This window comes from Solanum pennellii, chromosome 11 (assembly GCF_001406875.1).
Source record: "Solanum pennellii chromosome 11, SPENNV200".
Lineage (NCBI taxonomy): Eukaryota > Viridiplantae > Streptophyta > Magnoliopsida > Solanales > Solanaceae > Solanum > Solanum pennellii.
Window position 1 is genome coordinate 63,492,621 of NC_028647.1, and position 13,899 is coordinate 63,506,519.

The following is a 13,899-nucleotide window of genomic DNA, read 5'->3' on the forward strand; positions in this document are numbered from 1 at the left end:
TATTCCCACAAAGATATGAGCCCTAAACGAATGAAGATGTCAAACAATATCAACAAGATGACATGACCGCTTAGGTGTCTATGGATTTGAATTTTCCCCCTCCGCTAGAGGTGAAATCGGCCTCGGATTCAATAGAAGGAGCATATCAACTTCCTATACCTCTCTACAAAGTGGAGGAGTTGATTCTCTCTTGCTTAGGAGGAAGTGGGGAAGCTCTAGGCTAGTCGAAGAAAAGCGAGATTGATGTTCACTCAAGGGTGAAATTGTAGGGAAGGTATTTCAATTGGACAATGAATCAATTGATTTTGGGAAAGGAAAAAATAGATGAGATTATTAAAGACTCGGTTCGAATTTTACCTTAATTAGAAATGAAAAAGTGGAACTCCTCCGCTTCAATATTATTACCTTTTTCACGACATTAATTCATTTTATTTTTTTTTTGGCTATATGAATCTCCGTTTCTTCATTGAAGCTCATTTCATATCATCGGATTTGGAACCAAGAAAATACATGATTAGGCACTGTGTGACTTCAAGAAGGAAATAATGAAGAGATTTTACTACTTTTATTGGATATATCATTCTTGTTTCGGACTGAACAACTTAAACAAAAACAAAAACAATGGTACAGAACTTGATTTGAAATTGATCTTATCTGAGTAATGCTCACTTCTTGACATGAACGAGACTAACATCATCGATGACAGGTCCACACATGTGACCAAAGTCGTGTACCTTCGTGTGATAGAATGGGTTATAAAAAGCTATTGTTGTCCTAGTTTTATCTGCTTGGAACTTGAGGCTTGCTGTCTTGTACCATCCCTTTCCACTTGATACAAATGAAACTTGTGTACTAGCCTTTCCAGCGAATGCTTGAACTGTCATTGTTCCGTGGCAGTCATTGTTTGCATCGCCAATGATGAAAGTCAGGTTGTAGAATTGTTTGGGGACTGTCCTTACTGTCTGTGCAATGCCTGTTTCCCTTCCTCCTATTAATTCAACAGCTGCATTTCCTGAAGGTACTAAGAAATGCTTCGAGTCGATGTATTTTGCTGGTTTTGCAAACTGAACCATCCATCCTGGAATTGGTGAGTACTTGTCTTGTTTCAGAGGCAGGACAAGCACCCCTGTCGAGAAGTTCTTGAATACGTGCGGACCAGCTTCAAATCCACCATTTTTCACCAAGTTACCTTTTAAGGTAGGGGTAAGGTCTGCATTACACTTTACTCTCCCTAGATCTCACTCGTGGAATTACGCTAGGTATGTTGTTGTTGCTTCTTTTGAAGCCACTGTTTAAACTGTCCCCATTTAGCCTACTGGGCTGAATTTGTCTGCTGTAAGGGAAATTCATTCAACTACGTTTGAAGGCGAAATTTAGTCTCAGAAAAGGCCAACAGCAATAAACCTTAGCCCTTTAGTGTATGTAGCCATAGGCAATTCCTTGATTGCAATATGGTCTAGAAGTGGTCCACAAGCTGGATCTTCTTGCATACCAGGATTGTGAAATTTGACCTCAACATAATTAGATGTTGTTTTGAAAGCCCAAGCATAAGTGTCACCACCATCAGCACTGTACAATGTCTGAATAGGAAGATCACTAGACATGTCTCCAGCCGAGACGGTAAGGACCTCATCTTGAGCACAAGTCCTAGTGGCTCCAAATGTGAGTGAATATATAGTGTTTGGCTTCACCTCTACATACTGAGAGATGGAAGCCTCATTCCCAAGTCGGATCACGTGGGCCCCACGAGGTATCGGAAAGTAAAACCCCCCTTCCTGGGGCCCACCTGATACCCACTCCACTACACCACTGATTTCCCATTCAGGCAATGAGTATTTGCCAATGATCACTGTTTTCTTTAGTTCTGATGTCTTTGGCCCTTCTTCGAAATCGCCATTTTCCAGTAGATCATCAAGATATGGAATAAGTTCTAACTGAAATGGGCCGAAGGGTGTATTAAATTTTTAGTAGATGTCTAGCATCAAAATTACAAGGTAAAATGCACAAGCAAAGAAGGAGTTGAGGAACTTAGAAATGTATTATTAGTTTTGAGTTATTATGACAATTAAAAAGTTGATCCACCCTTCAGCGCATTTTAGTTAGAAATCAAAACATAATTAATTTTTTTTTACTCAATTAATGTGAAAGAAAAATGAATTAATGTCATGAAAAAGATAATAATATTGAAGCGGAGGGGTTCCACTTTTTCATTTTCTAATTTAGGTCAAATTCGAATGGAGTCTTTAATAATCTCATCTATTTTTCTTTCCCAAATCAATTGATTTTTTGACCAATTGAAACATCTTCTCTACAATTTTACCCTTGAGTGAACATCAATCTCGCTTCTCTTCGAGTAGCCTAGAGCCAAGAGCTTCCCCTCTTCCTCTTAAGTGGCGCAAATCAATCTACTTTCTGTTGAATTCGAGGCCGATTTCACCAATGGCTGATGGGGAAAATTCAAATTCATAGAAGCCTAAGCGGTCATGTCCTCTTGTTGATATTGATTGACATCTTCATTCTTTTAAGGCTCATGTCTTTGTTGGAATAGTAGTTCAACTTGCAGGTATTATTTGAATGAAACGTCAATGCAAATTGTTTGTTCTTAAGGAAATCATAATCAATATACTGAATCGTTTGCCTCTGAAATTGCTAGCAAAGTTTGATGCACATCAAAAAACTGGCAAAAATACACTGCTGAAATTTACTGTTGTGGTCTTCAGTGGCTTGAACCTTATCAAATTTCAGGCTACCGGAGATAACAACGGTAGAAAGTGTTCAGGCTACCGGAGATGACAACGGTAAATTTCAGTAATGTTTTTTTGTCAGTTCTTTGATATGCATCAAACTTCGCTAGCGATTTCAGAGGCAAACAATTCAGTATATTGATTATGATTACCTCAAGAACAAACAATTTGCATTGACGTTTCATTCTAATAATACTTGCAAGTTGAACTACTATTCCCACAAAGATATGAGCCCTTAAAAGAATGAAGAAGTCAATCAATATCAACAAGATGACATGACCGCTTAGACTTCTATGGATTTGAATTTTACCCCTCCGCCAAAGGTGAAATCGGATTCAACAGAAGGAGCAGATCAGCTTCCTATACCCCTCTCTACAAAGTGGAGCAGCTGATTCTCTCTCGCTTAGGAGGAAGAGGGGAAGCTCTAGGCTAGTCGAAGAAAAGCGAGATTGATGTTCACTCAAGGGTGAAATTGTAGAGAAGATATTTCAATTGGACAAAGATTCAATTGATTTTGGGAAAGAAAAAAGTAGATGAGATTATTAAAGTCTCAATTCGAATTTCACCTTAATTAGAAATGAAAAAGTGGAACTCCTCCGCTTCAATATTATTATCTTTTTCATGACATTAATTCATTTTTCTTTCACATTAATTGAGTCAAAATAAATAATTAATTCTAACTACAATGGGCCGAAGGGTGTATTAACTTTTTAGTAGATGTCTGGCCTTTAAAATTACAAGGTAAAATGCACCAGTAAAAGAAGGAGATGAGGAACTTAGAAGATGTATTAAAGTTCCACAGTAGATAGAGTTATTATGATCAATGGACCTGTGTTAAACCATCTAACAGAGAATTGGCTTATGTGCACCAACAACTGACCAAGATATATGGGAAGGACTACAATCTATATAGATGATGATAAAGCCTTGGGGATTGATGGGTACATCTCACTGTTCTTTAGAAAAGTGTGGCCGGTGACAAAACATGAAGAGCAATACATCAATTCTTTGCTACTGGCAGAATCCATAGAGCAATTAACTGTACCCTTATTACTTTGGTACCAAATTATTCTGGACCTCAAACAGTGAAAGAATTTTGGCCTATTTTTTGTTGCTCAGTTGAATATAAGATTATAGCCAAGGTTTTAGCAGCCAGGTAATAGCAAGTGTCATTTGTGATGCGCAAGTATGATTTATACCTGGAAGGAAAATAGTTGATAACATCATACTTGCTCATGAGCTGGTCAAGGAGTATGGCAGAAAACACAAATACCTAAAACGAGGGGTTGGGTTGAGAAGGCGAGGTTTTATTTATATCCTGCAATACTTCCCAATAGCGGATGGAATGTCAATAATCAATAGGTTTCAAATAAGGAATGTTGTTTTTCTTTTGTGAGAAAGAAAACAATTGCATGAACATGATTCCATCACGCCAATCACACGGTTGTACAGTATGAGAAATCATAATCAGCATGAACAGAACAGTGATGGAATCATGTTCCATCAACTATGTAACATTCTTATAAGGAATGTTGTTTTTCTTTTGTGAGAAAGAAAACAATTGCATCAACTATGGAACATGATTCCATCACGTCAGTCACACAGTTGTACAGTATGAGAAATCATAACCAGCATGAACAGAACAGGGACGGCCTAAAAAACAAGGTCATGATGGCACATAGCCTATCAACGATAGTTAAACAGACACAGAATAAAAGTAGATAAGTAACGGAAGTAAAGTCATACTCCCATAAATCAACACAGAAACTTAAAAGAATGCAATCACAACCCGGAAAATCCAGTGATGTTAGTAAGAATTCGAAATTTATACAAGTGTCCGAAGGATAATGACTGGAAATAACCAAGAGAGACGTCCGGAAGCTGTGAAAAAGCATCCAGGAACTTCGATATATGGACAACATAAAGCTAGGATCACCTACCGCTAGTACTGGGCTCAGAACCTGCAGAACAAAGGTGTGGAGAACAACGGTGAGTACAAAAAGTAACTAAGTAAATGCTAGTATTAGAAGAAGTATGAATATGTAACTAATACCTGTTGATAGTCTACAGGAGTCGCGGCCGTTGAGGCCACTCATAGGAAAACAATTTGTATCCTTGGGTCTTTCGCCAAGCTTCTTCAAAATCATGTACAAGTTCTGCAGTACGTGTGAATACATCACAAGAAATAACTGTTCCTAGATGTGCGGAAGAGCAGGATGAAAAATCATGTTCCGAAACTCCATACCAAGATTACTGCCTCCTGCAAGTCCAAAATCGTCTGAACATTTCTGAAATACAGTAGCAACATCTACAACATACTTCCAAACCTATACTGCATTATCTCGACTAGGGAAATGACTGAGTCGCCAACAAGTGATGGTAGTCAAAACAATTACAAGCAAAACAGAGTTCCCCACCTGAAAAACAAAGACAACAACTATTGGGATAGATCATTGTCCTCCATTCAGGTAATTCCAAAGCCCAAAATCGCTATTCTACACTATCAAATCAAAAACAGTCATCCATTGTCCATTACTATCAAACCAAAAGAATACTCCATCGACTACACCAGCCGAGGATGAGGAAATCTTGTTCCTGGAAGGGTGCAATTGCAAAGGTACATCCACACATTAGCCTCTGAAGAGAAAATTTCAATTGTTAAACTGTACTGTAATGCATACAAATAACTCGGAGGTGTTGCATAACAAACTATAGTAAACGAGACTGATTCATCCTCATCTACATAACAAGTAAATCCAACATATGGATCTTTCGTAGTAACCGATTTGAATGGGACAATAAACTATTTTAATTTTATTAATAACTAAAAATGAATTGGATTATAGCACATATCTTTAAACTAATTAGCTAGTGAGAGCTTCTATCTAATTTAATGGAACATCTACATGACTTGTTCTTTTTTAATTTGTTTTGAAAAAAAATGATTTGCTGATACTATACATTGCTCACCCCATCCCATACCTCACAGTTGGACCAATATTTGCAATAATATTATGGGTGGGTCACCATGAACTGGATCAAAATCATTCTCAACGAGTTCACAAGTAATCTCATTTTTCTCATCCGATCCAAATAAGACCAAAGATGATGAACAGCCGATCCAATAAAACAACTCAAAAGATAAAAGTATCATTGATCTCTTCATGTTCATTCCTGGCTCGAAGTACAATTTCATCTTACCATTGCATTTAAGAAAACATAGGAAAGATTTCTATAATGAACAATTATACTCTAGTTAAAAAAATCTTATACATGTATCCTTTTGACATTGAAACAACCTTTTGAAGAGAATTTGCACAAGCATGGACTTAGGTGCCCATAACAATGAGAACGCAAGTGATGCTCAATAATTACAATTGTAATATTAAGCATCTCTTCGAAGCTCTATATTGCTCAATATCTCTGGATAAGTGTCGATAACATAGCTCAAACTCTTCAAAAAGATGTCTCCGACTGTGTTGGTCCTCCAAAAATAGGGCATTTTTAGAGGATCAAACACTTGAATGTGACAAAATTTTCAAGAGTCCAAGCAATACAACTTAAAAGTAGGTAAACCACGGGTGTGTACTTCTGTCTGAACTTAGAAAATATATCAACCAGGCGAAAAACGACCGTGTTCCATAACTGAGATAAGCCATGGCATGCCATGTAACTTTGGAAGATAACAATCTCACATAGTGAAGGAAAAGTGAAACATCAGGAGACATGTCTTTATAGTTTACATTAGGAAAAAACCTAGAAAGACCATAGACAATTCAAATTACACGGGTTCTATCAAACATCACTTCCATGAAAACATAGCAAGTTCTATAATCTGCAACACATTGTGTAGTTCCTTCATCAAACCTAGTCGACGCAGCAATCAGTTATTACCATGAACCCTCAGCACCAACAGTTGGATTCTGGAAAGCAGAGAAGTTCCAGAAAGTCTTCAATGAGTACGGCTGAGAAATTGTAACTCCCTCTTCTGTGATTTTTGCAATCTGCAAGTCCGAGAAACATCAGAATAAAATCACAAAGAAAGAGCAGACAAATCTCACAAGTACATTATCTAAAATGAGCTTGATGATAAATTCTGTATCAGAAAGGCAATCTATACATCCAATCATCACGTTCACCTCCAAATGCAAAATTTTCAGCAAGTTTCTGTTTAAGCTTTCCCAGCCAACAACCTTACCGTTATTTTTTTCCCATTTCAATCTAAAGTAGAAAAACAAGAAACCAACCTTCAGTCAACCACAATAGATATCTACATCGAGCAGATCTAGGGAGAAAATGCTATGGACCTTGAAGATCGAAGTATGAGCTCTTCTGCTTCCGCTAGAGCACACTAAACCTGTCTTATTGTTCATATCTAGTAGAGAAATACTTCCTTGCCGCAATACAATTAAAAAGGATGATTGGTGCCAGAAATTAGAAATAAATAGTGGTAGATTTTATTTTTTATTCTAGAAAAGGAAAGCAGTGACAGATTATGAAAATGCAGAATCAGACTATAGTCTTGGTACTTGTAGGAATGACAACAGATGCAAAATTCAGAGCTATAGACCCACAATTAAAACTACAATTACCAGAAAACTCATAAACTATAGGTTTGACGAAAGAAGTTCCGGGAACACATCTTGGCAAATTAAGAGGTTTCATTTTAATTAGTTCTAAAGCACTGACTTTCTACCTAAACCCCAGGAGGACTCTGTACCTGAAGCTTGTTGACGGCAGATCTGTCTCGATACAAAAGCACACGCATACATTTCTCCAATAACTTAACGCCCTCTTCATAACTCAAATTTTCATGCCATTCGTCACGAAGAATGGGCCTTGCAAGGTGATTCCCAAATCCAGTAGCCACATGGTTGTCCTCGTAATGCACACCAATCATACTAACCTAAAGAATAAAAAAAAACACAAGCATTATCAGTAAGGGATGCAATTGAGACGAACTGTCTAAAATTAAGCAAGACAGTGTATTGTGTTTTACTGTTCCAAGATACTTCTGTCCATTTTTCACTCCACCAAGAACAAGTGAATTCCAAAGTGGATTGAACTTGTTGCGACGATTATACATCACACGTGTTAGGTAGTTATGCACTTCTTTGGGACCCAAGGAGTTCCCATCATCCCACATGTTGTCATACAAGCTGCATGCATTTATGAAGCATTGAATACCAGAAGTCACTAAGTAATTTCCATCAGACGAAGATAAGGTGAACTGTTGCCCATCAAAACTTATATAAACAATAACAATAAACAAGAATAAGGATAGACGTACATAAGCTCATCAAGGTACTTCATTATCTCCTGAAAATCACTTATTTCACCACTTGCACCAAGAAGGGAGTGTTTTCCCACTGGCTTTAATCGATCCACACTCTTGTAACGTATCGTTGAACCATAGGAACCTGAAAATGGAAAAAAAAAGATGACAACACATACTACATTATCTCTAGCATGTATCGGAGGGTTTATTTAACATCAAATAATATTGAAATGTCAAAAGAGAACTTCTATAGGAGATCTTTCAATTCTCTATCCCTTTTCCCTAGTGATGGAACCATGTGATATACTTTTTTGAAAAAATAGGAGCACTGATTGGGACAAAATCTATGATATAGAAGCTAACCTCCCATGTCAGCTGCCAAGAGAATACCATCCTTGTACTTGATGCCGATAACTGATGTCCCAGTCACATATGGAAACCTATTGAGAACAATACAAGTTAAAATTGCAAACATCTAGAGCACAGTAAGGAATTAAAGGAAAATTACATAAATACAATCTCATAGCACGAGTGAGCATATATCCATAAGGTAAAAATTTGCTGCATGACATTGTTGGTACTCTTACACCTAACTACGTCTCCCATGCATGCAAAGGACATGGTACATACAAAGAGCTGCACATCTCTTCCAACATGCAGATACTCTCATTCAATAATTTTAATCTGTTATACGACTCTCCTTCTCACTACAACAATAATAACAACATAGCCAGTGTAGTCCCATAAGTTGGGACTAGAGAGGATACGATGTAACCATGCCCCTACCTTTGTGGGGTAGATAGGTTGTTTCCGATAAACACTCGGCCCTCCTCATTAAAGGATTTTAAGACCATGCCCCTATGTTTGTGGGGTAGAGAGGTTGTTTCGATAAACACTCGGCCCTCCTCACTAAAGGATTTATACCTAGTTCATCCTCTGTAATGCTTTTATTTTCACTTTTTGGCGTGTATGAAGATTAAGTTCAACAACTTAAAAGCATAAAGAGCTGTAACATCCCAGTGAAACCCACCGGTAAGAGTATAAGCAGCTGAAACAGGTAAATACAGTTTGCAAATTCCTTTCTGGACCAGATATCCGCAAAGTTATTTCTAGCCTAGATGTATTTGCAAACTCCTTTCTGGCCCGGATGTATCCTAGGAAGCAAAAATCAAAGAGCCACGCAAGATGATATCTCAACTTAACCCCGCACCTCATTCCTTCTACTTGGGAAAACAAAATTACAGGTTCATAATACCATAAGCCACAAAGACTAAGAACTCCAGTAAAGATCAAAAATCAATCATTTGGCATGGCAGAAATGTTCCGGAAAAATGTTGATGTTGTTTTTCTGAAATAAACTATTTTCAGCTTAAAGGGAAATAGATGTTACTTATGAGCATAAGTCCTTTATAATTATCCAAACACTTACTAACATCATTTTGCTCAACTAGTGCTTAAACATCGTAGTCAATCTTAAATACTTAAGAGTATCACTAGAAAATATCCACATACACATATTCTTCCATCTTGTATTACTACCATATGTCACATACTTTCACACCTAACCAAACACCGACAAACGATCCAAATCATATTTTTTTCACTAAAAGGAACTTCTTTTCTAGTGAAAACATATTTCTATCTGGAACATTTTCCTCCATATCCAATGCTCTTCACCAGCATCGTTATATACATAGGTACACCTAGGATTAGATGCTTATGGAATCAGGATTGAAACCCTTTTGTGTTACTGCATCCTAAATTAATAATGTCAAAATATTAAACAGATTTTTTTAAGACAAATCCAAGGTCTGGAAACGTTGGACGAAAGCTATTTGAATAAGCAAAACTCGTACCTTCTACTCTACCCCCGCCTCTGTAAATGTTTATAAATCAACCAAATATGCCTAAAGGCATCCCCACCACACAGAGGAAAGTTCAAAAACTCGCCTGAAAAGCATTACTTTTGCTGGTAACTCTTGCAGTAAAAACATCCTTAAACATACATATTAACAAAGAGTTAACTTAAGCCTAGCTAATAGCACCCAGAAAAACACTCAACAACAACATTACCCAATGTAATCCCACAAGTCAAGTCTGGGAAGCGTAGTGTGTACGTAGACCTTACCACTGTATTTGGGATGGTTCCCTATAGACACTCTGCTAAAAAGAACTACTAGGTGAAAGTTCAGGTAGCGAACAAACCAGCCAATTGAGCTACTAAAACTATGTGCTTCTTCTATTTTTTTTGTAAAATAAGAACAAAAACCCTATTTCGTAAAAACATCAAGCATACTGCAAATCAGATCTGTAAAATCTCGTAACACGCAAAGAGTGGAAGAGAGCACGTACTGTGTTCTCTGAATATCAGATTCGGGACTCATTAAGCTACTTTTAGCCGGAGCTGAATCCATCACCTGAAAACATCACCATGTCCACACAAAAATTACAAAGAATTACAACAAAATTCTTCGATTAAACGCGAGATAACACAAAAAACTTACATTCATCGTCGGAAATCGGAATAGTTGATCTTCGATCGGAGAAAAAATAGCAGAGTCACAACACTGATCGGAGTTTTGTTTGTGCACTTTTCCCTTTGCACAAGAAAAGTTGGGTTTTGGGCTGAAAGTGAAATGGGCCTCCGTTTTCAGGACTTTCTCGTGTATGATTTGCAATAGATAGCCACTTTTAAGGATATCATTTAAAGTCTACTCAACTTTATCTAAAGTATTTAAATTTTAACCCAATAAGAGAAAACTTCATACATTGCTTCCACTTTCTATATTTTTCTATTTCAATGTAGATGTATTACATTTGAACCGATACATACGATATGATGGGAAGTTTCTAGCATAGGTAATGCTAGTTCTACTAGATCTCTTTTTTTTTACGATGGATATTATTTTAGATTGTGCAATGTTATGTTTTTTATAAAATTATAAATTTTTTTTGACTTTCAAGCTTAAAATAGTAGAAGTATAAGGATAGAATTTAAATTTTGTTCAGTTTGATATAAAGTTAAGTTTTGGATTGAAAATGTCAAAGTTACTTTTACAAATTTTAATTTTAAAAGTTGGTAAAGTTTAATTTCAAACATTTGGGATCTAAATTAATGTTTCATACATTTATAATTTAACTTCAAACATTTCGGGGTGAAAACTAAATTTATGAAATTCTGAGATTCATAATTTTTTTAGTGTGGGAAGTCGAACCTGCAATTTCAACTCTAGACTTTCAAATTGAATTTTAATCATACTAGCGTTAAATATTTTCTGGTTTTTTTACTTTGTTAGTTATGTAGGATCAAACGTATTTTTTACAATTAAGTTCATATATCTTTGTTAATTTCCTCGACAGTGCATAAATAATTTGTATTTGCATAAATCATCATATTTGTTTATTCCGCGGGCTTCTAACCACACCAATATGTCATTCAACTTCTTGAAAGTCTTGGCAAGCCGTTGTATCGAATTTCACAAGCGATACAATGTGATGGTAATAAATTGCCTCGAATCAAAGCTAACATGTATGTATTATGTATTTATTATTTTCACGTATTTCAAATTCAAATAGTTGAATAATAAATGTAATATGTTATTTTTGTGTACTTTCACTCTCTCCAATTATGGATGACAATGGGACGAAATAGATGCAAAACAGCGCGTGTGAATTTTAAGTTATTCGTGGCATATGCAGGTTGAAGATTATGCAAGGCAGGATACGAGTCTGTATGAATTTTACATAAATTTAAATAAAATCTAAAAAATTGAAAAAAGTCACTCTAATTATGTATAAATATTGAAAGCTACTATTATGGTAAAGTTGAAATATAAATCATATTTCGTGTTTATAAATTATAACATAGCTATGAAATTTAATGACTATTGTGATCAAATTATTCAAACCGTACAATTTGTAATATTTTTGAAATACGCTTTTCCTTCTTTAGAGTGGTTCATTAATAGAATGGTCGTGTTTTGATTCACCAGCTACTATTTATATCTTTACAATCTATAGCCAAATTAAGAAAAATCATTAATATTCACTGATGATCTTTACAGATAATTGAAAATGAAAAAATATTTTATTAACTTCTACGGGTTAAGAGTGAATCCCTTTCGCTCACCTTGTTATCAAGTCTATTTTCATCGTACTTTTCATTACTCTAACAAATGCCCATTTGACTGGTCAAATTTTTTCATGTACATTATTGTTAATTTTGAATTCTCAAAATATACAAGTATAATAATATAAAAAATAATACTCTAAAAAAATCATAATATTAGAATGCCAAGTTGCAAATTTAACGAGATTTATCAGAGCTAGTTTCACAATGCGATATGAAATTTCAATTTGAAATTTTGCTTTGATATGCAGTTTGAACTTTTTATGTTTTATGTTTTCTCATAAACATATAAAATTCATAATTATAAAACTATTAATGTTGTTTCGACTCCTTATACAAATTACCAAATAAGCAAATATAAAATTTGCATATACACTATAACAGAGCTATTATGAGAAAATACAAATTTCTTGATTAAAATTTAATTAGATAAAAAAATTATACAATAAATTGTACTATACGTAGCTTTATACAATCCTCACAAAGTATGGACAAAATACTCTCATTTTAAACTTGCAATTATAAATTTGCATTTTTCAATCATATGATCGAGAAAATGAAAGAATATCGTCACTTTGAGCTATTTGCTTGTCAATTTGATTTAAATAAATTTGATAAAAAACTATGAACCTGGTGAATAAAAATAGAAAAATAAGAATTGATTTAAATAAAAATTAATTTTATGTTGATGAGAATAATCGACATATAAGACATATAAAAGTATAAAAAGTAAAATATGAATTATAAATTTTATTTACATATGAAATAAATGGTCACTAAATGTAAACATGGTGTTGTTTTTACAAAATATAAACTTGTGGATCAATTTTTGTATTTTGAAAATTCTCAAATCATGATTTGAAATTCTCAAAACACATTTTTTTTTTAAATTAGGAATTTTATCTCATGATGAAAACTTGAAGTCGAATATTTAATCATTGATTTCACATTGCGATATAAAATCACGTGTCCAAATACCTACTTAGAATAGAAACTGAATCAATTAAAAGTTAAAACCTAACATCCATTATAAGGATTTTTGGAACATCAAAACATCATTTTTACAATTTATTTGGATGATTATCACATATTATTTCCCAGTACATTATATTATTTTGTGAAATATAACATTTGAATAATCTATATTTCATTTTTTATCATTACACATTATCAATTTAAAGGTAAATCTAATAAAAAGTAAAATATACAATAAAGTCGTTATAAAAAGAATAGATTAAAGATAAAATAAAATTATTAAATAAAAAAAACATAAAGAATAAACACCGTTAAATCTAATACATACAATAAATTTTTTCTTTATTATTATATAAAAAAAAATACTATATACAATAATACTTAATCAACAATCAAAACAAACATTATTATATTTTACGATATCGTAGGTAACAACCAAAAAATGTCTTCAAAATTGCTAAATGCACATTGGTCAAATTATTAATTTTTTATATAAAGAGACTTCTAAAGAGTCATCTAATCGGACGGCTGAGAAGAGTTCTGATTTTTCAAAACAACCAACAACTACCAAATGAAACCTAATTTGATCCACCTCCTCGTTTTCTTGGCCATTAGTGACGTGGGGACCACCCATCATAAATTCATTTTCCCCACAATTTAACTATCTTTTTCTATTGAAAAATATTTACAAAAATTTATATTAATTTTTTAAACTAAAGTGATGAAAAATCTCATCATCATATAAATAAGGTCAGATTTACGTATATTTTATC

At 34.4% G+C, this 13,899-nt stretch overlaps 3 protein-coding genes and 1 pseudogene across 3 annotated transcripts; all 4 read right to left on the reverse strand.

The window, feature by feature from the left end:
• Window positions 1–544: 544 nt before the first annotated feature.
• LOC114074680 lies at window positions 545–1,230 on the reverse strand. Its single transcript, XM_027912655.1, has one exon. The coding sequence runs from the start codon at window positions 1,071–1,073 to the stop codon at window positions 666–668; it is 408 nt and encodes a 135-aa protein (XP_027768456.1). The 5' UTR covers window positions 1,074–1,230; the 3' UTR covers window positions 545–665.
• On the reverse strand, window positions 545–1,949 carry LOC107004040 (the record flags this gene model as incomplete). The annotated part of the gene is made up of 1 exon (XM_027912755.1): window positions 545–1,949. A coding segment is annotated over one exon (570 nt), but the record flags the coding sequence as incomplete, so codon positions are not given.
• Window positions 1,950–4,808: 2,859 nt separating this feature from the next.
• On the reverse strand, window positions 4,809–6,472 carry LOC107004041 (annotated as a pseudogene).
• Window positions 6,354–10,677, reverse strand: LOC107005047 (proteasome subunit beta type-4). Its single transcript, XM_015203514.2, has 7 exons — window positions 10,527–10,677; window positions 10,375–10,439; window positions 8,386–8,462; window positions 8,035–8,164; window positions 7,744–7,903; window positions 7,465–7,650; window positions 6,354–6,748 (listed from the first exon to the last, which is right to left on the reverse strand). The coding sequence occupies exons 1-7, from the start codon at window positions 10,530–10,532 to the stop codon at window positions 6,635–6,637; spliced, it is 738 nt and encodes a 245-aa protein (XP_015059000.1). The 5' UTR covers window positions 10,533–10,677; the 3' UTR covers window positions 6,354–6,634.
• Between the last annotated feature and the right edge of the window lie 3,222 nt (window positions 10,678–13,899).